At 39.7% G+C, this 26,259-nt stretch overlaps 1 protein-coding gene across 27 annotated transcripts in view; it reads left to right on the top strand.

The window, feature by feature from the left end:
* Elavl2 (ELAV like RNA binding protein 2) overlaps positions 1-26,259 on the top strand; it is a 152,105-nt gene that overhangs the window by 58,698 nt on the left and 67,148 nt on the right. For 14 of the 27 annotated variants that reach the window (XM_060365854.1, XM_060365849.1, XM_060365853.1 and 11 more), the window contains one exon: positions 25,876-25,966. The exons of 8 other annotated variants lie outside the window; for them this stretch is intronic. In XM_060365854.1, the coding sequence (XP_060221837.1) occupies positions 25,895-25,966 (72 nt within the window). In that variant the 5' untranslated portion in view covers positions 25,876-25,894. Of the gene's footprint in view, positions 1-25,875; positions 25,992-26,259 lie in introns of those variants that run through there. 5 more of the 27 variants (XM_060365846.1, XM_060365842.1, XM_060365844.1 and 2 more) reach the window with 1 other exon arrangement.

Genomic DNA, 26,259 nt, shown 5'->3' with positions numbered 1-26,259 from the left:
GCTTTCAGACCATATGCAGAACTCATGACAGGCTTTAGGGATGCAAAGCTGTGAAATTCTTTGCATTTAATTAGGGTCACATCTCCCCAGTTTTCTGTGAACATGGAGCTGAAATTTTAGGGGGCTGTCATAAGTTGACATCCTTTGCCCTAAGAATATAGCATGTGGTCTGTTTTCAAAAGTCAGCCAGACCCTCATGGCTTTTCTCCTCCCTCCTCTCAGAACTCATGGACATGCTATGAAATTTATTATTTTCTTTCTTTCTTTCTTTCTTTCTTTCTTTCTTTCTTTCTTTCTTTCCTTTTCTTTTCTTTTCTTCTTTTCTTTCTCTCTCTTTCTTGTTTTTGTTTTGATTTTTCTAAACAGTTTCTCTGTGTAAACAGCCCTGGCTATTCTGGAACTCACTTTATACTCCAGGCTAGCCTTAATCTCAAGAGATCTGCTTGTCTCTGCCTCCTGAGTGCTGGGATTAAAGGCATGCACCATCACTGCCTAGCTGATTTTCTAGTTCTTAAGATACGGGATAACTTCTTTTTTACTAGATGGCTCTCTGTTTCTGTTCATCTGTAAGCATGGGGAGAGTTTGCCCTGTCCCCTTGTCATAGTTTAACACTTGTGTAACACATCTCTTTCATCTACCACGTATAAAGGAAATAAACAGAGTGGTTGTTCTAAATTATATGCCAGTGAGACTAAGACAAGGGAAGGAGAAAAGGTAGGAGATATTGATAGAGCCATTTTGACCTGCTTGGGTTTTTTTGTATGAGAATACTAGAGTGGGTAAGTTAAACTAGAAAACGCCCTGTGTAGCCAGAAGGATGGCTCAGCTGTTAAGAGCATTTTCCAGAGTATCCAGGTTTGGTTCCCATCGCCCACATGGTGGCTTGCAGTCTTCTGCAAGCCAATTCTAGGGGATCCAATGACCTCTCTGGCCTCCATAGGTACCAGACACTCAGTGTACATACACTCATGCATATACAGGAGCACCCATAGTGATAAAAAAACAAAACAAAACAAAAAAAACAAATTTTATTGAAAAAGCCCTTGACTATATACTTACATATATATACTTTTAGTAGTTTTAAGTAGTGGTAAGATGAAGCATTTGGAGGGCATTGAAAGGTAGTCACTATGTATAGACTCAAATGAAGAGTAGGCAGAGGGCCAGGTAGCCAGGGATGAGTAGTACTTTTTTAACCTGGAGTCAGCAACATTTGGATGGTAATAGTAGGAAGCAAAAGGCAACTTAGAAAGAATTTGGGAGTTCTATTGGTCAGCTTGGGCTTCTATAACCAGAACACCAATGATAAGGTTGGTTAAACTATAAGCATTCATTTTATTACAGTTGTAGTGGGTAAGTTCAAAACCAAGGTACTGGGGTGTTGGTAGTGAGCAGAGGCTGTCTTTTTACTGTTGTGTGTTTGTGAGGGTGTGTGAGTGAGGCAGCAGCTGAAGTCTCTTTCGTGGGACATAACTTAATTACCCTCTTATTTTTTAAATGACCCCTTTTTTAAAAGCATCTGCACATACTTGGGGCCTAAGACTTCATCATAGGCATTTTGTAAAATAGAGTTCATCCATGGATGGGTATTTTAATCCTTCCAGAAATTCAGAGAAATGAGTTTCGCTGAGTTGGTCTTTCAGTCTCAAAGGGAAATGCTTTTTGTATGTTCACATTTGCTAAGGGCTTTTTTGCTCCCACCCAGCAGTTGGATGTTTCCAACCTGCAGGTGAGTGTTTTGTTGGTTTTTCAGTGTGTACGACAGTTTCTGACCAACTCTGTCATTTAGAGTTGGGTTTTGACAGTTGATGTACAGTTGATTTCTTCTTTAACTTATTCAATTTTATAGTGTGACCCCTTGTTAGAAACCATTTGAAAGTCATCATGCTTATGCTTTAAAAGCTACTTAAACAGCATATGTTAAAAAGGCACCATACTTTGGCACAGGTGTTAAAGAGTGTCTTGGCAGTGTTTTTACAGAATGTCTTCAGGCGTCTGCCTTGCTGAGCTGCTGGGCATAGAACCTGTGGTGTTTATGTTGGAAATGCTGACACTTGAGGGTAGGGTGTTTTGTGTTATTTTTACTCTGCGTACTTAGCCAGATCATATATCTGAAAACACAGCTCTTTAATAGGGCCCTGGTTTTCAACCCGAAGGGAAAGCCAGCACTGGGCTATCCTTGTATCTGAAGCACTCATATATAAAATGCAAAACCGTAACTTTGGCTGCCTGTTAGTGGCTAATTAGTCTAAGGTTATTGGTCCTAACCTAGTTAGTGGCTGCTTGCCTGTTCTTCAAGGTAACCATGGAACATCCTTTCTGTTCCTGAGAGACAGCAGTGGGTCTGGCAGCCTTTTTTATTTTTATTTTTTAAACAGCGAGTCCATCGGTATTGGTGAGGTGAGATAACAGATTTCATTCTAGTTTCATTAGTCAGGTCTTAGTGTGACCTCCTTTTGGTTCAAAGTGAATTCCCACAGCAGCTGATGTGCCTTTAATTAATCCTAAGCAGAAAAATCTGTTCCAAAGTGCAGAAGTACTCTTGTTTTACTGCTAGGCATAGAGGGGTGTGTGGATCCCTGAGAATGATTTAAATGGCTTGGCAAAAATACCCACTCTGCTTTCATCCAGGCTAGCATTTCTGGATATTTTTGTGTCCATCTCTCTTACTTATCTTTTCAGCCACAAAAGCTTATAAACTTATTTAAAGAATTCCTCTGTGACCTCTGACTGGTATTTATTACCCCTGTTAGATCTATTTTGTTTTCAGTACAAAACAAGTGAGCAGGAATGGGATCTATCATATCTTTTAGAGCATTTTTCTAGCTAAAGAATGTTGCCAGAGAAAGGCTTTTGCAGAAAGGCTTTTAAAAATTCTGATATGCAGCTACTGTTTTCTGTCTATGTTAATGGGTTATCCTGGGATTTTACATGGTCCCGTTAAATAAACAAAACAAAAAATACCCTGTGTTTTCTGGAATTAGAACATGTGCTCTAGGAATGTTATGCCTTTGACCTCAGTACAAAACTCTATACCCAAGAAAGGGTTCAAGGTACAACTTCAGAGTATGATGGTGTAAGCCTTTAATCCCAGTAGAGGCAGGCAGATCTCTGTGAGTTCAGGGCCAGCCTGGTCAACATAGCAAGTTCCAAAACAGCCGGGACTCTGTAGATATCCCACCCAGCCCCCACCCTCCAAAAAAAAAGGAAAGGAAAAACAGCTTTAGATAGTCACATAGAATTGTGAAATTTTGTAAAGCCTTAAAAGCTCCAAGAAATTATTTTTATAGCTATATAGCTTTTTTCTCTCTAGACTAATGTTTACTTTTCAAAGAGAAGGAAGGGGAGGTTGACTGAGGTTTCCAACATACTGACTAGAGGCATTAGCTTGTAGACTATAATGAGAGAGATTCTTGTTACTTAATTTTTGGGTGGGCAGGGGAATAAAGTAGGCAATGGTTATTATAACTGCTTTGCTGATATAGCACAATGAACATATAACTCAGAGTCTGATAGACCCGGGTAAGCAATCTTTTGCTGTTCTGGGCAAGTTAATCTTTTGTAAGCCCATTTTTTCATTTGAAAAGCAGGGTTAAAACAACCCGTCTTATTCAGTTGTTAGTATCATATGAGGCTAATGCTTCCTAAAGGGGCTTAGCACACTGCCTGACATATCCTGGCCTAAGCCACTAAGAGCCTTACCCCATCTAGCATTGCCGTCTCCATTTTCGAATGTCCATGTGTTCTGACATTGCACATTTACCGTCCTTTGCTCACGGTTTTGAATACTGTCTTTTCCCATTACAATTTATTTACGGATCCAAGGGCCTTAGTGGTATTTTAAGCCGTTGCAAACTGAAGTAAAAACATACATTTATCTTAAAATCTACTAGGGATAAAAAGGAGGTTCTGAAGAAAATGAGAGATACAGCATCAAAACCTCTTTGAATAGAAAGGTGAATGTGGTTATGTGGGTGTAATTTTGGAGTTTTAGTGGCTTAGATTTTCTAAATACTCTGCACATCATGCTCCTCCACCCTCTCCTCTCCCTATCTTTCACTTCCTTTCTCTTTTCCTCTTTCACCTCTGAAGTCTGTTACTGTGAAAACTCTCTGCTTGCCTCTTACATACCCTTTAGTACTTACTGTCTTAGGGTTTTGTTTGTTTGTTTTGTTTTTGTCATGGTAAGTATCAGCCCTGTGTTTCTCTTGAAGGTTAGTTTTTTTTCTGCTCACTTCTGATTCAAGGTGACCTTCTAAGTAATACAGTTAAGTCTCCAGTCATAAAGGCCAGATCAACATCAGTTTAAATAGCTGTCTTTTGAATTTTAGAAGGTGGATTTTTATTGAAGTGTGTTTTTTATAGTAGAAGAGGCTGTCTCTCAAAATTTCCATTGTTAATTCTTCTGATAGTCCGGTAATCACTTTTTGCTTGTCATCCTCCATAGCTCAGGGTCCATTTGTATTTCCAAATCATTTATGTCTTGTTAGTATAAGAAATCAGTATTTCCTTGAGGTTTTGTGTTTTTTTTTTTTTTTTGCCCAAAGTAGTCTGAGCTATATTCTATATTGCTTCTCTCAATGTAAGTTAGATCTTGACGGATTATATCATTTTGATAGAATGAGGTATTGGGATTTTAATTTTCTTACTGTCTCCTTGACTTTCTTGATGTATAATACAATTTTGTTGTTAAAGTGCATTTTCTTTTTCAAAGTACATGCAGTGTGGGCTTAGACTGCGTTCTTTTGGAAGGTGACTTTACGGTAACAGAGATAAATGCACAGGTACAGACATGGTTTCTGATGTCCTTGGAAAGGTTCAGAAATCCCTCAAGTACAGTGAGCTGGAGACAGTAGGCATCTAAAATAGAGTGCAGCATCGTGAAGACCAGCCAGTTGAGCATCCAGTATGTCAGTCAGCATCTCTGGTGACCTTATCTCTTCATGGGTGACCTCCTCTGTGACTGTCAAGGGCACACTAAAGTTTGGAATTCTTACTCCTCTGGGAGTGGGACCCAGTCTTCTCACCTGCTCTGACAACTTCATAAACACGGGGGTTGTTTTCCTCTCTGGCCTTCTCAGTTTTGACCCATTATTCAGCACAAGCTGAAGCTGTGCATATTTACAGGTTGAGCCAGACCTTGGTGAAGCTTCTGCATGGCTGAATGAATAGCTTCAGTGCTCTGTGTTAAAGCTGATCGGTATGTGAGGACAGGAGTTGAGGGAGGGATAGGAGTTGGAAGGGAAGAGGCTGTGGTTTCTTGAGATTTCTCTTTTGTTTTGACTATTTCTGCAAAATACGACACAGTGTTTGGGAAAATATGTGATTAAAAATTAATGTTTCATTTTGACAATATTTGATTTTTAAGGGCACTTGTAATTGAAAGACCCTAAGTCTGTATTTTTTGGTCCCTTAGGACAAAATTCATGAAAAATTCATAGCATGCTTTGCTGTATGCATGGGCCTTATTTTGTGGCTGTTCAGTTGGATGGACGCATATTCCTGCTTCCTGGTTTCAGTGTTTTTTCCTCTGAGGTACAGTGCATTTGTGAACGCCATTGGTGGCTTTCATCATTTCCAGATCTTAGTAATAGTTGTTCCTCAATGCTCCTGTTTCTCAGGCGGGTACAAGAAGAAGTAAAAGTGTGGCATCAGTGGCGGGGGGAGGGGACTGTTTGCCAACTCTGCTTCTCCAAGGAAAGGCATTTAAAGTAATTTGACACACTGTGTTATCCACATGATTTCCTAGACTTCAGACATTCAAAAGGATGAGTGTAATGTCAGAAGAGAAATCAAATCTATTTTATTTTGTGATTTTTGTGAAAAAATTACCACATATCTCAGTTTATCTCAAATTTGTAAAGATTGTCTTTTTTTTTTCTCTTTGGACATTTTAGTAAAATGTTTGGTACCTAATCTGCCTATTTTATTATTTATTTTTTACCTATTTCCTGAGCTTTTCATATGAATTAGCTGATTAAAAACCTAATTGTCAATTGGATATAGTGGCTGTCATAGGTAGGACCATCCTCTGCCAACACCTACTTAAGTGACATTGATCCACTCTCTACGCTCCACTTCCTTCATGTGAGCAAAGAAATGATTGGACTTGGATGATCATCAGGCTTTCTAGTTTACATTTCTGTGGTTGCACCAGTTCTGTCTATAGACACTCACACAGTGCATGTGGCCAGTCTTGGAACAGATTGCTCAGGGCTCATGCTTCATTCTGACCCTTCCCATGGTGGCTCTGTGCTGTTTCCCTGAAGACCCAAGTATATCTAAGATGGTTCTCATTGTTAGGTCTCAGTTTAAATGGAGTCTTTTTATCTTAACATCACTCTTTGTTTCTGAGTCCAGATTTTCTTCATGGCCTTGGAGACCGCAAATTGACCTTTGGCGTGTTTAATACCTGTGGCTCCCACTGTGTTTTCCTGCAAGCCTGTCGTGTGTATGCTTGCACTCTGCTGAGCCCAGTGTCTCAAACATGCTAGGCATTTATTAAATGGCTGAATTTATGTGGACCCTATCCCCTCCTTGAACACTGAACAGCACATAGCTTTCTGCACATGTACTTGTTTTGTTAGGAGCCTTCATCATGGGTTTCCCCATGTCACCCCAGCATCATGTCTTTTCACACTCCAGCTTGCATCCTGTGTCGTGGTTCTATTTATGTGTTCTGTTCTTTGCTAGAAAGTAAGTAGGGACTCCTTGTCTGAGTCATCTTGTACACAGCATGCTGCCCTCTGTATTATGAGATTTGCCTATTGGAGCAAATGCAGATGTCTAAGTTTTAAATGTGTCGATATTTGAAGCACTTTTTTTTTTTTGACCTTTTAGTTGTGATTAAAGCCCATTTGGAAACACTCTTTAACTCGCAAGATATGTGATGCTCTGTTTCAGTATGAACCTCATGTTGTCAGGTTGAACTATGGTTGTAGCTACCTAGAGCTGTATTGGTTTGCTCTGTGTTTAAGTTTAGGAGCTACACTTGTGCTTGTGCTTGTAGTTACTAAGTCTAAGTGGTTCCAGATTGTGAATGGAGATCTTGCTGCCTTTTATTCTTGGCATTTTGAGCATTTCCTTTTATGTTTACCAGCTATTTCTGTTCTAGGAGGGTGAGTTTTAAGAGATAAAGTAAGAGTAATTATGCCCAATGAATCACCTGGAAGCAAGTCTGTCTCTTGAGAGAGCAGAGGTCAGCTACCTTTTACAACTGTTGACGGATGTCTCCAATGTCTTCTGCCTGTGAGAAGTGAGTTTGTTGATTGCATGGATGAAGGGTGCTTTTCTTCAACAATGCTAGTATCTTGGGCACTCTGGGAACTCAGCTGAACTCTCAAACAGGAGAGGATGTGAGCAGTTGAGGTAGAAAGTGAGAAAAGAGGTTGATTGATGTTCAGAAAGCATCAGGACAATTTGAATCCCTTCTGGTTTTCTCCATAGTTACCTTGTCCAACCTCCCAGTTGCCATTATCACCCACCACCTTGACATCGACATCTTTGCGCATTCTTTCTGTGCCTGGGTTTGTTTACCGAACTTTGATGGTTAGACATTTAGACAGATGGTTGCAGATAGCTTCTCTTTCAGCAGTAAATATGGACTGAATTGTTTCATAAAACCATACCAAGAAGCATTTGACTGTACTGTACAAAGTGATTTTCTCAGTTGGGATGGTTCAAACTAGTTTATCTTCAGAATTAATCTTAGTTCATGGTTATGGTTTAACTCTAAAATGGCTTAATCTCCTGAGTGACTTTAAGAGTATCAGGCAAATAGTATTATATTAATCACAGCTTACTGACAATTTGTTGACCCTTCTGAGTCCTCTTGTTAAGTACTATGCTAAGTTGGGCAAAAATGTCCACTTTTACTTTGAATTCTTACATCATATCATATATAAGGTATGTTTCTTAAAATGCCATCTGGCTCTGTGTTTTGATTTGGGTATCTGCATGAATATTTTTATGTTAAAATTTTTTTTCCTCAAATAATTGATGGTGTGTGCTATAGTGGCTTAAATATTTTGTACTTGAAATATGTCATTTGATAGATGATAAATGATTTGCTTGCTAGTAAGTAAAACTGTTCCTTTGAGTAAGTGAAGAAAATATATCCTAATCTGTAGGCATAGTTTATGTACTTGTTTGTGTGTGTACACATGCGTGGTATCACATACATGCCATAACGATAACTTATTTTGTATAGTACCTGCCTTCTTCTTCCTTCCCTCCCTCCCTCCCTCCTTCCATCCCTCCCCTTTTTCCTTTTCTTTCTTGATCTTACTGTGTAGCCAGGCTTGCTGTGTAGTTCAGATTGCCCTTGAAATTTTCATTCTCCTCTCATGCCTCCAGAGGCCTATGTTTATACTCATGTACCACTACACCCAGCTCTGACAGTTTTATGAATTATTATTTTCTTCACCCATTGCTCAACTTCTTTTAAAAATATGAATTTTAGTTAGGTCTGGTGGTGCATGCCTTTAGTCCCCGCACTGGGGAGGCAGAGGTAGGTAGATTTACATGAGTTTCAGGACAAGCTGGTCTACAGAGAAAGTTCCAGGACAGCCAGGGCTACACAGAGAAATCCAGTCTCAGAAAACCGTGTGTGTGTGTGTGTGTTAATATTTTTAAAGAAAGAATAAAAAATACGTTATAGGTTTTTTTCCTCAAAGGTCACCAAAGCACTAAGGAGTAGATTTGAAACTGGCTGGTTGTCCTTGGACGTCATGTGGGCTCTTACTTACTTCTTTCTGCTTTATTGCCATAGACTTTTGTTTTGTTTTAGTTTTGTTTTTGCTGTAGTCTTTTAGTTGTCATTTAGTTTTGGGATAGGGGATTGAGCTTAGGCTGTCAGACTGTGTCACAAATGGCTGCTCAGCCACCTCACTGTGGAATCTGAAATGCTTAACTCTGATGAAGAACTGAACTGATGCTGCCAATTTATTCTTGTTTATTTAGTTTAGGTGCCAGTGATTGAAACTAGAGCCTCGTACATGTTAAGTACATAGTCTGTCTACCATTGAGCTGCACCTTCCATCCTTTGGAACCTTTGTTTTAATATAGATGCATGCGATTGCAATCTTATTTTTTAAATATTTTTGAATTTTTAGTTATATCTATGTGTGTGTGTAGGTATGTGCACATCTACAGGTGGATGGTAGATACTCAAGAACAGCTTGTAATAACTGATCCATCTCTGTAGTCTCAACATCTTAGGATTTAAATATGCAAAAATAGTGACTATATTGGGAATTTTATTGTGTTGCATATGATTGTTTTAATTTTAGATTGATAAAGTTTATTTGCTTCTGTAACCTTGGTGATTAAATGAAGAAAGTAATAAGAATCTTGACATGGACACAACATAGCTATGAAGATGAATCAAAATTTGTCCCTCTGTGTGCCATACACATATTGTAGAATTCAACACAAAAGGGTACACACAGTAAATTGACCAAAAATAGTATGAGAAAGTGACTAGACTGAGACACATTAGGAGTTCATATTGGTAAGCTTTATCCAGTTGGAGGTATTCTTCTGTGGAAAGCCAGATCCATTCTTCCCGGTTAGATGCTTATCATGAGGGTTAATGGCACTCTTACTAGAGAGAACTATGCATATGTGCCTGTATTTAAGTGAACATTGAGCACCTCAAGTTCTTTTTCGTATCTTCTCTACTGTAGTCTAGAGTTCTGTGTTTGAATCTCACATGCCAGGTTAGTGAACAACTCTAAAATGATTGGAGCATATCAGTATTTAATGCCAATGCTGGTTCTTTTTCAGTCTATAATTGGCCTAGTAAGAAGACAAAAGATGTGTATCCATTACGTATGCAGTTTTGTAGGAGTGGAGCCTTGCCCTCTCCACCTGGAGCCATGCTTTTCTTCATATAGACTTATGGATTAAAATCATAAGCTTACTTTTTTCCCCCTTCTCTTTTAAGGAATATTACTATGGAGTCTGGGAAGGGGGAAGTAAATAGCTTTAAAGTAATATTCTACAACATTAAAGATTCACAGTTGATGGAGAATAAGTTAATGTGCCCCATAAAAACTTCAGTTTTGGAGTTTCTCCAGCTTTTTATTTTTAGCTGTGGCTTTTTAGTTAATGAGAGGTGGTGGAAAATATACTTTCCTCTAATCTCTGCCTGGGATTATGAAAACTTTTAATGCTGTATAAGTTTAAGAGATTCTTGGGTACCATCCTTATTTATTGCCTGCTTGTGTCCTCTCTTTGTTCAAATCACTATTTCTAGAAAATTTTATTTCTAGAAAATGGTAAATAATGAAGTTATTATCTTAGGATTTTAAATTGTATTCTTACATTTGCCAAATGAATCTAGAGACAGTCTTTTTATAGTTAGCAACAGATTTGGGGGACACAGAAAAATGCATACACCTCCAATATTATGTACACATACTGCTGTACAGCACAAAGTCTTTAGGTAGTGCTTTGTTTTGGAAACACCTTGCTTTTGTGGCTTGCCCACTTTACTGTTTTGAAGCAAGCTTTCATGGGAATCTATTTGAGTTAACTTAAGGCAGCAGAAAAAAAGCATGAATTAAATGTCTTTACATTTCTACTGTGTCCTTAGGTATCTTGAAATACAGTTTCTGGTATGTCACGGGCAACTTTAAACTTGAGACAGGTTTGTACTGTATAGCACATGTAGGCATGAAAACCTGAGCTGCCTTCATCATTCTCTGTAGTGCTGAGGTTATAGCTGTGAGATCCAGTGCCCACTTGGAAGTTTGTTTAATGTTAATTCCAGGGTATCTAGTATACTGTGAGATGACTATCAGTTTGTCAGTGAGGGGTTATGGGTTGGGATCAGTTTCTCTTCTGCCTTATACGCTTGGGATAAAATAGTCTATGTACCTGTTGTTGTTTCTTTTTTTTTTTTCCTGTTATTAAAAATTTTGTTACCTCTGAATTTATTTTCTTCTTAATCCCTTTATCTCTTTTGTTTTTTGGTTTTCCTCTGAGTATTCTTGGCTGTCCTGGAAGTTGCGCTATAGACCAGACTGGATTCTGTCTAACTCACAGAGCCACCTGTCTCTGCCTCCTGATTACTGGGATTAAAAAATTGCACCACCTGGCTCTTAATGCCTGTCTCCCCTTCCCTCTCCTCCCCTCCTTTCCCTTCCCCTCCCCTCCCCTCCTTTTCCTTCTTTTCTTTTCTTCCCTTTTTTCTTTTCTTTTTTCCTGTGAAGTGACAGTATAACCAAAGAAACTTAAAAAAGAGAGCATTTAATTTGGGGCTTTGTTACAGTTTCAGAAGGTGAGTCTGTGACCATCATGGTGGGTAGCCTGGCAGTACACAGGCAGGCAGGCATGGTGCTAGAGCACTAGGTAAGAGTGTACACCTTTTCCACAAGCACAACACAGAAAGAGACAGATGACAGAGGTAGAGGCAGACAGAGAGAGAGAGACACTAATTGGGAACCATGTGGGCTTTTGAAACCTCAAAGCCTGTTCTCAGTGACATACCTTGGCCAACAAGGCAACACCTGCTAATCCTTCCTAAACAGTTCACCCACTGTAGAACAAGCATTCAGAAATGTGGGGCCCATTCTCATTCAGACCACCACTGCTCCCTATAAGGGAAATGGCCTTCCTAATTTGTATGGATGTATGGACAAATATGGCTTTCTCTTAAAATCCAGGAATGTATCAGTATGCCAAAGCGGGTCTTATTTCCAAGTGCACTTAACACGTGTTGTGATCAAATTAGCAAATTAGTAATACAGAATTGATGCTTTTATTTTGATTATTCCATCGAATATTTTGAAGCTCATTAGATCTAAAATGAAAAATCCCCAGTTAGGATATGTCTGAAGTACTAATTTACTCTCTCTCCAGCTCATTGTTGACGTATCTCTGTGTCATGTATGCAGTGCATTCCCAGCACTTTTATGCTGGGGGTAGCCTTTCTTCCAGTTCTCTGGTCTTCTGGACCTGTCCATTATGCATAGTAGAAAAGCTATGCACACCTTAGGATGCTTTGCCTCTAAGCTGTGGTATTATTCTGATTGGGACCTAGCCTTAGCAGCAGTCAGGGTGATGTGGTCTTGGGGAAACTGGAGAGAACATCTCCCATTCATAAAGGGTCGCTCTGTGTGACTGTGGATCCTGTTACAGACCCTCCCTGTCTTAGTCAATGTTCTGTTGCTGTGGAGAGACACCACGAAAAAGGCAACTCTTATAGAAGAAAACATTTACTCTGGGGTTACTTACAGTTTAGTCCATTATCGTCATAGTGGGAGCATGGTGTCCTGCAGGCAGACATGATGCTATAGAGGTAGCTGAGAGTGCTCTATTTGGATCTGAAAGCCAGTCCCTCAGTGACTCACTTCCTCCAATGAAGCCATGCCTCCTAATGCCTCTCATGTAGTGCCACTTCCTAATGACCAAGCATTGAAATACATGAGCGTATGGGGGCTATTCTTATTCCAAGCTCTACACTTCTCTAGACCCAGTCTCTCTTCCTTCTTCTTGTTAGGAGTTGGGGGGTGAGAGAGACACATCAGGCCAGTGAGAGAATTCAATGGCTAAAGGTGTTTGTACACTTTCTTGAAAGTTGTGCTCTGATAGTGCTTGTGTACAGACACACACACAATTAAGAATATTTTTAAAACATCATGTGTACATTTGATGAAAATAAGGGGAGGGGCCAGTGAGATGGCTCAGGAGGTAGAGGCTACTTGTGGCCAAATTTTAAGACCCCAGTAACTCAAATGGTGAAAGAAGAGACTCAGCTTCAGTGTAGCTATTCCTCTCACACAAAATGAGATCAATAAACAAATAAGTAATAAGAGCTTAAAAAATAGTATCTATTTTAAATGTAATTGGTAAAGTTTGAAATGTTGGCTCTGACTAATCAAAAAGTTCAAACAGCAAGTTTGCATGCTAAGTGTCCTCGCGGGTTCTTGTGCCTCTGTCTGACCTGCATGTCTCAAGAGAGCATTGTGAGTCTGTTTGCATCTTTCTTCCCATCTATCCTCTTGACTTTTTGTCATACATGTATATGATCATTGGTTTTTACCTGTGACTTTTTTTTTAAATTCCCTTTGCAATCCTTACAAGTTTTGTGGTGTCTTTTAAAATTTATCCATGAATTATTTAAAAGGATGTTTTTGTGATTTCACTCACTGGCCACCTAAACTGCCGTTGGTTTGAATGTATGATATGTTATTTCATAATGTACTAAAACTGTTGATTCCCCTCCACCCCGGTGTGAGCCCCATTTTTTTCTGATTGCTTGTCATCACCATGCTTGCGTCTTCTTTACTCTGCCATTAGATGTGTGATGAACTTTCTACATCGACTCTTTGTGGTGGTGCTGTTTATCAGGTCTTAGTTAATGTATTGAAATGTTGATGGGTAAATAGGATACAGTGGTTTATATTTTAATTATTTTGCTTGTTTTAATTATTTTTATTAATTTTTTCATACAGTGTATTTTGATTATACTCTTTCCTTTCCACCGGCTTCTCTAGACCTTTATTACCTCCTATCTACTCAGTCTTGCTCTTTCTTCCTACTTAAAATAAATAAATAAATAAATAAATAAATTTGAAAACACCCAAAACCAACCAACCAACCAACAAACAAAAATAAAACCCAATAAGATCAACAAAACAAAAACAAAAATGTGCAGTTTATTTTTATGTTGGTCCACTGCTCCTGGGCTTGGGGTCTGCCTTAGAAGTGTGATTGATATAACTCAGTGTCACTTCTTTGGAGAATAATGTAGAATAATGTTTTTTTTTTTTTTTCTTGCTTTTCCTGCAGGTAACAGTTGCTGATATTATTTTGATAATAGTGGTAGATCTTGGTGTTTACTTGTTTTGGTAATTTTTTCCTGGTTTAAACCTGTGCAGGTCTTGAGTGTGCTGTCAGTCTTTGTGTATTCATATGTATGTTATGTTTGGAAGACGCTGTTTCATCCATCAATGGTGATTTTCTTCACACCTCCTCTTCCACGTGAATTGCTGAGTCTTGAGATGTAATTTCAAACTATTTAGGGCTGTGTGCTCCAAAGTCTCTCATTCTCTGCCTATTGTCCAGATGTGGGTCTCTGTGTTCATTACCTCTACTGCAAGAAGAAGCTTCTCTGATGATGGTTGACTGATACACTGATCTATAGGTATAGCAATATGTCATTAGGAGTCATTTATTGTTATGTTCTTTTAGCAAAATACAGTACTAGATTTCCCACTAGGACCCAACCCCTCTAGTCTGAGGTTCTTGGCCTCTTTAGCAGTGTCATGTATGGATTCCCCTGATGGAGTGGGCCTTAGTCCAATCAAAAAGTGTCTTGTTCCCCCCATAACATATGTGCCACTATTGTTCTTGTATATCTTTTTAGGCAGATTGCTGATTTTGGTGGCAGGGTTTGTAGCTGGGGGATATTGATGAGTCCTTTTTTCTCTTCTGGTAATATGCAGAGTACCTTACAGCACCACAAATCATGGTCAATGGAGATCCCTTCTACTGACTAGTAGATCAGTAGGTCACTTCTACTGACAAGCTTCTAGTTGACCACCAGCTCAGTTTGTCCAGTTCAATGACCTAAGTAAGTGCTTTCAGAAATAGGGCCTTACCATCAGATTGTGGAGGGTAACTGGTAGCCTTGGTAATAGCCTGTGATTTTTTTTTTTTAGGGTCAGATCTATGGGACCTTGTTTGACCAATGACTCAAGAAGATGTAACCCATTCCTAGCACAGGGCTGAATTTCAGTTCTTAGTTTAGGAATCTGCTTCTCTTTAGTTCCACCAAATGAAGACATGGGTCATCGTCAGCAGAACATGAAGGTATGCTAGAGAGGTTCTACTGAGTCTTGCATAGTGGTGATGGGGAACTTGTTCTTCATCTGATGGTGGTGCAGCTTCAGTTTTCACCTGTATTCATTTACTATTCGTGCGTCTGCCCTCCATCTTCTGGCCCTAATAACAAGTGCAGAATCACTCTCTGCTGAATTCCAGCACATGCAGTCTCTGAGTTTTTGGAGTTCTGGGTTTATACTTGACAGAGATGAATTTAACAAGCCTGTGTTGGTGGGGCAGTGGATTTACAAAAATGATATGCTCCCTGACAATGATTCTTAACTAGAAGTTGTCATGCATAGTTCTCTCAAGGGAGTGTGTCTCTACTGTGTTTACAGAAGTGAGTGAACATTTTGAGATGAGGTTGGAGAAACATTTCTCTTCAGAAGAATGGCTAGGATGCTTTTTGTCAAGCTATCCAGATTAAAGTAGTAGGAGATGGTGAGAGTTTTTCTTCCAAGCTTGTTTGGAAGGGCTTGCCACCCTAATTGCTCTAGACATATTACCTGGTGCGCAGTGGGCCCTTCTGAAAGTCCTGTCAGCGATGAAAGACTGTTTACCACCAAGTGATTTGCATGTTCAATCTACTGTTCTGCCAGAATTCCTTCAAAGGAATTTTCACTTTACATAAGGTAAAATTGTAGCAGGGAATGACTGCTCAGAAGCTGAATCAGAAAGCGTTTGGCCAGTGCTTCTTCGTAATTTCAAACTTTGATAATAAGGCAGAAGACTAGTTTGATGCTAACTGCACCGAGGATGCCATGTGTACTCTTCTGCTACTCGCTAGCACTTTGACATTGGAAAGCAGATGCCTCCTTTCTGTTTACTCACATACATGTCTAAGCTCAGTTGTTTAAGTTAGAGGGAGTGTCCATGGCAGTGTAACTTTGCCCTTTTTTCTTTTTCTTAGTGAAACATTTAGCATAGGTCAGCCAAAATGGCTATGCGTTCTGGAAAGTTTCCTTGTATTCCTTTGACTTTTGGGGGTTTAAGAATACTCAGGAAGTGGGGAGTTGGCGTGCTCATGTTTTGTGAACCTCTGTTAATCCCATCTGGTATAGTGTCTGGTGTAGTGGGTCATGGAAATTACTTTCGGACTCTGAGTGCCTTTTCTAGCCTTATATATCAGACCTTAGCTGAAGGACAGGGGTATACACTTCATATGTAGTCTTGGTTTTATTTATGCATCTTTGTTGAGATCTGCTTGCTTTAAATTATGATGTGATAACAATATGACATATATACCTGTTTTCTCCTTTTGGTTATTGAAGGTTGTGCTCTAATGAAACCTTACAGCTAGATTTTTATTGTTAATGTTGGTTCACCTAGAAGCTTGAGCTTATTACTGAATAGTAATTAAATTCTGAAAAGGGCAGATATATGTTAGTGACAGGCTATGGCAGCCTTTTTTTTTTTTTTTTTTTTTTTTTTTTTTATAGACAGCCTAGGATAACTTTGACTCATTCAGGTCTGAGGCTGTGATGGAGAATCTTCCTCTTGGCAGGGAATACATGCCCACATGGTTAAATATGTGAGTGTTTACTTGCCTTGATTTGCCTTCATGGCCATTATTCTGCTTTGTGTGACTTTTTGTGCTTATGATGCAAAGACAAAGACTGGTAAGGTGCATGCGGGAGGTGTGGACTTCTAGAAGTACTGGAATGTGAACTATCTGGCCTAGTCCCTTGTTTCTCTTGCTGAAGGCAGTGTGTCCCCTCTTAGACTGAAGGCAGTGTGTCTCCTCTTAGACTGATACTCCTTTTAGTCAGAAGAAAGGTGGTGAGGATGTGGCAGGTGAAGGAGGGAGGTTGGGTAACAGTGGAAAGCAGCCTGGGAGTGGGTGGAAGTGCTGGAGATTTGTTAGGTTTGTTGTGTGCCTTGGGAGCAGTGGACATGTGATGCAGAGGTATGTGGAAACAGGTCTAGTTGGATGCCTGGCTGGAGAGCTGGGAAGTTGCTTTGTAGGCAGCATGGAATCAGCAGAAGCCTTGCAAAGAAATAGTTGTGGGATGCTTACTTTTCCGGGGGAGCTCCGTGTAGCTGGGGATTGGAAGGTGGATTGCAGACAGGGCAAGAGTGGAAACAAAGAGTGGTTAGGGGGCTTCCTAAGCTTGGTTTCAAAGCCCAGTTTTGTTTTGTTTTTTTTTTCTTTCTTTCTTCTTGTGTTCAGAGATTGTCACTTATTGCTGGGTTTGGTGGTATAGGCCTGCAGACCTAGCTCTTTGGGAGACTGACTGAGGCAGGAGGACCATAAGTCCAAGGCCTGCCTAAACTATAGTCTGAGTTGAAGGGCACCCTGAGCAACTTAGAGTAGACCTTGTCTCAAAATAAAAGGAAGAAGGCGGCTAGGGATATGGCTGACTCGGTACAACACCTGCCTAGCAAGCACTAGGCCTATCTTCCTTCTATATTATTGATTTACAAATTGTTCATTTGTAAATTGAAGATCATATGTATAACTCATCATGAACATGAAGGTTAAGTGAGATTTTGTCTTTAAATTATCTGGCATAGAATAAATCATCAATAAATGATCACCTTTTTTTTTTTTTTCTTCTACTGTTCCCAGTTTTTGTCAAAGGATTCATTGAATTGTACAAAAAGCAGTCACTTTATTCTAACAACCTCTTTTTGTACCAAAATTATGCAAATTCTGTAGAGAATTCAGGATGCCTTATTTTTCTCTTAATTAAACCTCTCAAAACCACAGTTAATGCTGGCTTATAAAAATCATGTTTAAATTCAGGTTGGCTTGACAGTCATGATAAAAGAAACATGACGAGTGTAACCAAGCAGCCCTGTGTAATTGTGTCCTTTCCCTGATGATGAATAGTCACTCCTGCAGCACCACACGATGAACCATTATCAGCCTTGGTTTTAGAGTGCATTCGTGGGGTTCGGGACTTCTTTACTATGTCTCTACTTCCAAGTGGAAGGAGAAGATGCTTGGCTTATCCTTGAAGCCTTTATATGCAAAAGAAGCATGGAGGGTGGTGAATTACGAGTATTAAAGTTCTAAGAGTCTGAGCAGTTGAGGGTGAAGATAGCAAGGTTGGAAGGAGGAAAGGCAAGTGCACTTTTTTTTTTATAGGAGGGAGGAGGGTATGCACTTTTAAAATTAAGGTAAATTAAAATAGATAAGGCTGTAATTCAGATGTGAGACGCTTGAGCTATTGGCACCCTATATATTTAAGTATAGTGTTTGGAGATCTGGGGTTAAAAATTGCAGCAATTTGAGTAAAAATTCCCATCTTTCTTAGTCACTGTTTGTGACTGTGCTAAATGTAGTATAACGTAGCATCTGCTTCAAAGGCCCAGGGCAGGCGGTGACACTCAGGATTAGGAAAAGTGCTTTCTGTCCACAGCATTCCTACTTCCTGTGAGGGTCTTCGGAAAGTCTGTAGTCTTGTTGCCTGTTAAGATGCTGGGAGCTGCAGAAGGGGTTATCTAAGCTTTAACCTGAAAGACTGACAGATTTTCTCTGATAGCATTTGCTAAGAAGCATTTGCTTTTGTCTAGTGATAATGATACCAGCCTCATACTCATTAAGCACTTTAGTTTGTAAAGTGCTTTGACATATTTTCTGCTTAATATTTGTACATAAGGAAAGCTTTTAAAGAAATAGGCCCTTTTACCCATCTCCCCACGTCTTTCTTTCCAGATATAGATAATTCAAAGGCTAAATGCCTTCATGGTTTGAGTCTAAGGAAAATTTTCTTAGGTTCAAGGACTCTGCGCTCATATCTCTACCTTCTTCACCCCTTTCAGTCACCAGTTGACAGGTCCTGCTCAGTCACTTTTGGAGCTATGTTTGTATGTAATCATACAGGTGATACTGCACATAGACACTTATACATTTGCCCCACTGTTCCGTTCTGACCCCGTGAACTTATAGGGATCCTAAAGCATGTATTTCAAATGTGCTTTGCACTACTGATGTGAAGAGGGCATGGCCAGTACCAAGCCCACAGAAAGTGGACTTGGTTGCAGAAGCTTTGCTCTGTGACAGGGCAGGGTCCACCGAAGCGCCGTGATTTGTATCTCTGTGAACACTAACTAAACTAACATAAACACTAAACACTAAAGCATTTGAAGTTTTGTTTTTCTTTCTTTCTTTTTTTTTTTAAATGACAGTGAAAGGAAAATGTTACCCTAAGTGGCCAGATGGAGGATTGTGGCCCTTTATAACAGTTGTGAGTTAAAAAGTGTTATTTCTGTCCATAAACCATCCTTGTCTTTTATATTTCCTTCAAGATTAAGCATTCTTCCTGTTCTGAAGCTTAAATATGACAGAGTATTTTCATGTCTCTCTCTTGCCGAGGAACCTTGTTTTAAACCTACCTTATGAAAACACTCAACTACTGGGATTAATTTCAAAATTTGCAATCATCCTTTCACAACCTGTCCTACCCTAAGGGAGTTCCTGATAAGTGTGATTTCTGTAGAAGAATGTGAACTTAATCCAGTTTCTGTGCTGATTACTATGGTGCTGTCCTAATTTAGCAGTTCACATCTATTTGCCTATGTGAAACAACCCTGCTACAGAAACGCAAAGAGAAATTGACTTTATTCTCATTATGCTCCTGTTCCCTTTTAGGTTTTGCAGCCAAACAATGGCTTGGAAATTAATTAGGCCCACTGAGGTTGGGATGAAAGAATGAGGTAGTCATGTTTCATCACCAGAAGATAATGGTTTAGTATGTTCCATGCTGTAACCTGGGTAACTCACAGCATCGCTTGACAACTCTTTTGAATGGTATTTTTTTTCTTAAACTTTTGGGGGAAAATTTCTTGTTTTTGAATCTTGAATGATTTAAATGGACTTGTAACAAATCAACTTTTTTTTGGGTGGTGATACTCCTTCCCCCTCTGCCCTTGGCTGTTCTAGAACTAGCTCTGTAGACCAGGTTGGCCTCGAACTCAAGAGATCCGCCTGCTTCTGCCTACTGAGTGCTGGGATTACAGGCACTGTGCCACAATGCCCAGCTGAGGTGGTGGTACTTTAAGATCTCATGAGGTAGCCTAGGTTAGTTATGAGCTCATCCTCGTCCTTATGCTTAGCCGCACATGAGGGATTGCATGTATCGCCATGCTGCATGGCTTAATTTTTACATTTGCTATTGAATAAATTAAATATTGCCTTGTTTTTTGAAGAATCTACGGTAAGGAATACTTTATGGAGAGAATAGTGTGATTAATACCCATTTTTTAATGCTGAGTTTCCTGAGATTCTTTCCCTTCTCTTTAACATCCAGATCTCTAGAAACCTTTTCTTTGTTTATTCATCTTAGTCCCTAGCACATAATAAATGTTTTCGTGATTTGTTCGAATGCAACCAGTTGGAATGTAAACCGCTTTGGGGTTTTTTGTTTTTGTTTCTGTGATGGTGGATTTAAGCAGGTTGCTGGTATAAAGTGTAGCCCTTGAACTATCTATGCTTCCTCCTGAGCATCTCCAGAATCGGGTGCTTTCCCCTGACATCACCTTGGTCATAGTCTTCATCGTCTTTAGGTGTCTGGTTTATAGTCATTACTTCTTGCAGACTTGCTGAGCCCTCCTGTTCTACACAGTTCTCCCACACAGGAGCCGCATGCTACCCTTCATCTTGAAACTGTTTTGTGGTTTCTTTTCTTCAAATGAACTTCCAGGCCCTGTGTGGTCTGGCCTCATCAGCACATTGACTGGTCTCTCAGACTCCATGTAGCTCCTTGCTGCTTTACACAGCAGCCCAGCTTTGACCCATCTGGAAAAGTTTCCTTGACAGTCCAGTGGGGACTACAGTTATTTTTCTCTTACATATAAAATTGCTGTAACACAACAAGTAGCCTAACACAATCCACGTCACTGTAGGTCAGAAGTCCATTCAAACTAGACCTGTGCCAGCTGAATGAACTTTCATCTTTAGGCTTGAAGACCAAGGTATCCTCATCTGCTCTGCATGCCAGAGGCTGACTGAAGATCCTGTGACTTCTGGACAGTGAGAATTTTCTACTCCCTTTTTTGACTTCCAAGAATCAGTGTTAATCCTCTGCACCCAGCTGGACGATATAGGACAATCAAATGTTTATAAGACTAGTTGGTTAACAATCTTAATTCCTCTTGTTGTCTAACTAAACAGATTCACGGACCAAAGGGAGTAGGATGTGGACATCTAGGAGGGACTTTATTGTCCCCGCACAGCAGCCACATCACTTCTCGTTGAAATCTTGGCTCAAATGTTTTTCTTTTCAGTGAGGTCGGGTGCTTATTACTCGAGACTACTACCATCATCTCCACATTCTCAGTGCCACTTCCTCTGTTCTACGTTTTCATTAATTTCACTAATACACACTTTCCTGTATGTGTTCCTCCTGCTTTACCCATCTCCTATTGCGTGTATGTGTATGTGTGCACCCTAGTATTTACTTCTTACAGTCAGTTCCTCCAGCACCTACAGCTTCCCCTAGATCCTAGGAGGTGCATGCAGATGCCTGTTTGAATAGATGAGCAAGATGGGAAGAGTGAGCAAGTCTTTCTAATTGGATCTTTATTTTTCCACCAACTAGCATGATTGACTGTAATAAGCTTAGAACAAAGGGATGGATTTGGGGCCCAACACTCATCTTAATCCACAAACCTCAAAGCCTTTAATCCTGCCAGCTCTGGAACTCCAAACCTACAGGCTGGCTTCAGGAGAGATTTAACTTATGTGTAGAAGCCATAAAGAGCCAACAGATAATTCTAGTTGCTAAAGAAAGTTTCTTGTATTCCTGCAGCTAGTTGGTCTTCTGTTAACCTTGAGGCCAGATATCTGAGTCTGAGGTTGAGGAATTCTTGGAGCTTTTGAGATAAAGTGGTGTGTGTTTGAGAAGAGAGTTGTCAGGAGTTTTTATGATCCAGGGGATTCTTTGAAGCTTAAAGACCAATTATTAGTTAGGACCTATGAAACAAAGAGGTTTAAAGAGAACGTGTCAACTGTTCTTTTACCTCATGGTTATTTCTGTGATTTCAAAACTTGATTGAATATTCTCTTGTTTACTTCAACAAGTCCAGCAATTTATCATGAACATGTCATTGTAATGATTTCATGGGAATGATGACGCATTCACTTCAGGAATGGTGGCCCTGTCTGTCCTCAGGCTGCTTACTCTGCTGTCATCATCCTACTTTATGTGTTCCAGTTTCTGACCCTGACCTTACTGAGGGGAGCTGTTAGGTCAATATTGCACTCCTCCCTAGCTTTACCTTTTGAACTTTAGAGGTAGATGCCTTCCTTCCACCTTGTAACTCGAGCTTGGTCTTTAGAGCAAGTCTTAGTGTGCAGCCAGAAGATATTACAAAAATTCTGTCCTGGTGGGGTACATCTGGAGGTATTGGAAGTCTCTTATCCCCAGGTGAGTGTGGAGTCCAAGGTCATGGTATCCAAACTGGATATTTTAGTCTGAGAGAGATGCTTGTCCTTGCCTCTAGCCATGATTCTTTTTAGAAACATCATTTGTATTTGCCTATTGTTCCAGCCAGTATCAAATTAAAAACCACTTAAGACCTGTAACTTAAGAATTTTCGAATTCCTTTGTATCAAAGTTTATTTTCTTTTTGCATTCACTCTTGGATTTTGACCATTTTGCTAAGTGGCTCCTAACTCCCTACCTGGTCTGTCTCTGTAACTATACTGGAGAGAGGCATGGAACTTGCCTATTCCATGTTTCAGGATTTGTTTTGACTTTTGAGCTTTCATAGTTGGCAAGTTGAAGTGACAGGTTTTTGAGGTAAAAAAATTTCATACAACTGATCACTTCAAAGATAAATGGTTTCCTTTGCTGAATCCTGTAACAGAAATTTGGATTTCAGTGGGTGAGGGTGGCTTGTGGAATGCATCCAAATTGGAAAGTATGTTTTCATTGTTATGTTTATTGTGAAGTAATTGAATTGGAGCAGAAAAATCAGGCTACTGGATTTTTGTGTTACGGATGGTGTTCACCCTTTCAGTCCCTGAGTTTTAAAGAGATTGCTCTTGTTTCTCCCTTGTATAGATCCCCTCAAAAGGGAGTGCTGTTATTTTAGTGGAAAAGAGTAAGGCACTGGGCTTGATTGAAGGACAAGAAGGGCTCGGATGCCCAAGGCTGGTAATAGTAATGCATGCAGGGTGCTCAGTTCTTGTCTCAAATATCTAGTGTTTGATCTGACAGGCAGCAGGTGGCTGTTGATGGATTAGGCAAAGCTTCCTGGAAAAGTTAATGTGACTTGGGAGGAAGAAGGACCCTTGGAGAGGTTGTAAGTAACTTAGTGCTTCTTCTGAGGAAGTATGAGCCCAGATCAGTTTTGCTTAATTCCCTACCCCGTTAATGCAGTGGTAATTATCACTCCTTAAGGCTTAGTTCATGATAGACCAGCCTGTACCCATGAGCCAAATTCCCAGCCTGGGAACTGCTATGAGGATGAACTGATCTGAGGATGGTCAAAGTAGCAATGGAGTGGAATGTTAGGGCAGACTGAACCAGCTCACTAGGGGCTTTGGAACGATCATTTCGGCACACTGCTATGACAGGTCTACTCTCTAAATCGGGTGCTATTTAGGAGTTAGAATCCTTTTTCCTAGCTCAGTCATAACACCAGGTGAACTTAATGAGAATTCTCAGGATTTTTAAAGTATTTTTTGACTAGAGTCTATCTTTACATGGTGGCTGTCTGGATGAGGTTTTAAAATAGCAAAGAAGCCGATTACTGTAGTTTACAGTATGTTTTTGCTGTTGTTTTGGTTTTAAACCAGGAGATTACAAAATGGAGACATTTTATATACTTACATGTGGTTGGGAAACTGTTGGGCCAGTTTTTCTCCTGTTCTTACTCTTGCCAGATAGGAAAAATAAAGGGATAGTTTTGATCTCGGATTTCTACTATTTTAAGAATCTGTAGTTGTAGAAGTATACAATGATCATAGCATGAAGTACACGTAATTAAAAGAAACAAAAAAAGGAAGAAAAAGATCAAACAAATGCGGAAAGTTTTAGTGCCAGTTGTAGTTAAATTATACAGCTGTGAAAAGATAAGACTTCCTTCCTCCCTTTCCCGTGAGGCCTGTCCTCCTATCAAACTGTTCCTCACCATTATCTCTTGTAGCTCAATGAAAGTATAGAATATTTTAGATAGATCTATGAAAGTGCCATTTCACAAGTTAGTGTTCTGAGAATAACAGGAAAAACAGTCTGAATTGGCACAATTGATGTCTAAATTAAGAGGTGAACATGTATGAAACATTTTTCTAAGCCTTAAAATTAATGGCTCTGTTTCACTGGCATACATCGAGTTTTTTTTCCCCCCTTTCCAAAGAGCCTCAGAGCCAGTGGAGTCTATAAATAGTACGCAGCCGGGTTGTCTGTGGTAGATTGAGTGGAGCAGAATCACCTGTCCTTAAGTGAAGGGGAAGTAGCTTTACATTTTTAGTAACTGAATTGTTGGCCAGCATAAAGGTAAGGGCCATGTGAGCAGCTTATTTATAACTTCCCATAAAGGTGTGTGTCTGCCTCAAGTGGAGAGACTGTCTGGGTGCTGGGAATGTAAAAGTGCAGTGGAGTCATTTTCCATCAGCAAGCAGCCTTCCCAGCTTAGTTGGTTCAGTAGACTCAGAATTTCTGGGGCCTTGCAAAAGAGGGGTGTCAGTAGATCAGCTTGTTAGTTAATGCTTCTCTTCTATGGAATAGAGGGCCATTAAATCTGATTTTACCCATGACTTTAGGTAATGTTAACTCTTGACTGTATCCTGGACATACATTTTGGCTTGGTTTAACCTGTTGGGTGTGGTTGATTTGCCCCACATTTGGGCTCTTGTCAACCTATTTCATGGATATAAAGGACTTTACCTCAGGTGAAGATTATAAGATAAGGGAAGCGGAGTCAGACAGGACTCTCTGCCTATAGTGGGAGAAAGGAAGAACAGCAAAGTGCTTGCATGCCTCCTCTGAGGAGTCTTTAAATCCTTCTTTCATAGATGCCAGCGTCCACTCCATGTTCACATTCTGTGTGAATCATGTACAGTTTGGCTTTTAACTCTGAAGTTGAAACTTTAAAATTACCACAATGTAAGATTTTTTTTTCAGCCTTCCTTTGTTCATTATCTCTGAGCCTGAGTTTTCCGATTGCTATGCTGTCATTTTAAGCATGTGGATATGTAGTTAAAAAAGTAAACTTTGGGTTTGGGGCGAGTATCACAGCTCCGTTTAGTTTTTAGGCAAGTTGAAGTAAGGGGTAAATTACCCGTTAATGCTATTGGAGGCCTCATGGCAGCACTAATTTCGAAGCATGCTGGGTTCACAATTTACATATTATAAAAACATTCACTTGATTTCATTCAGGGACAAAGCTGACATCCTATACAGTCATTACGCCAAAAAAAAAAAAATTCCTATTTATTGGTCCAATTATTTCAATTGAAAAATGCTGGTTTACTGCTGCTTAGTATATGTGAACAGTTCTTGGTGAAACTGGTAGAGACCAGTTTAACTGTAGTGGCAGAATAACCTCAGGGGGTTTTGATTCCCTTTTAATTTGAAGTCCCAGAATTAAGGACCATTTGTAGTAATAATGTAACAGTGTGGGCAAATACATCTTTGCCTAATGCCCCTTTGATATTTAAGAGAGAGAGTGCTTTTATGCGAAGCAATCACTTTATGAATCGCTTGACTGCTTTTCTCACTAAAACTTCATTCACATTTCCTCCCTTCTCCCACATCCATAAGAGACGATTGCATGTAGTATTTTCATTTGATTTTTTTTTTTTAATTTTTGAAACGGAATTTAAGGTAGTTCTTAAAGATAGATGCCAAGATAACTAGGTAATACTGTTTTAAAATCAGGCTCTTAATTACGAATACTTACATTTGTGCAAGAAAACTACATGTTAAAATAAATCTGGAAAGATTAGATTGGAATTGCCTCAAATTCAATTAAGCCCCACTGCATGGACGTGCTGGGAATAAGACAGTCACTGTAAACCTGTGCAAGCTGACATGTTGCATTACCTTGCTCTACTCTAACGTACGGTACTTTTTGTGTCCATATTGCAGACGGCAACTCCAAACTAACATGGCAGTCAGACTGTGTGATGTGGCCTCTCTGCTTAGAAGCGGTTCGTGGGCAGCAGAGCCTTGGACCGGGGTCTGTGGGATTTTTCTTAAATTCTGTAGGCTACTTTTTTTTTAGCATGTTGCAGAAGTGCCGAGGCCATACCAAACACTTGAACCTTTAATTTGGCGTACTAATCATTCTTAACCTGCTGTGGTATGGCCATCATTAAGAATTAAAAGCACATTGCAATTTAACTGTGGTATATGTAGATCAGAACTGTGCTGTTATATGTAACTGAACTAATCAAAATAAGGATTTTAGTGCAGACTCAAAAGAGTGACAAGTTTTTTTTAAAAAAAAAACAAAAACAAAAACAAAAAAAG

This window comes from Meriones unguiculatus, chromosome 12, assembly GCF_030254825.1.
Source record: "Meriones unguiculatus strain TT.TT164.6M chromosome 12, Bangor_MerUng_6.1, whole genome shotgun sequence".
Classification (NCBI taxonomy): domain Eukaryota; kingdom Metazoa; phylum Chordata; class Mammalia; order Rodentia; family Muridae; genus Meriones; species Meriones unguiculatus.
This window is presented reverse-complemented; position numbering and strand designations above follow the sequence as displayed.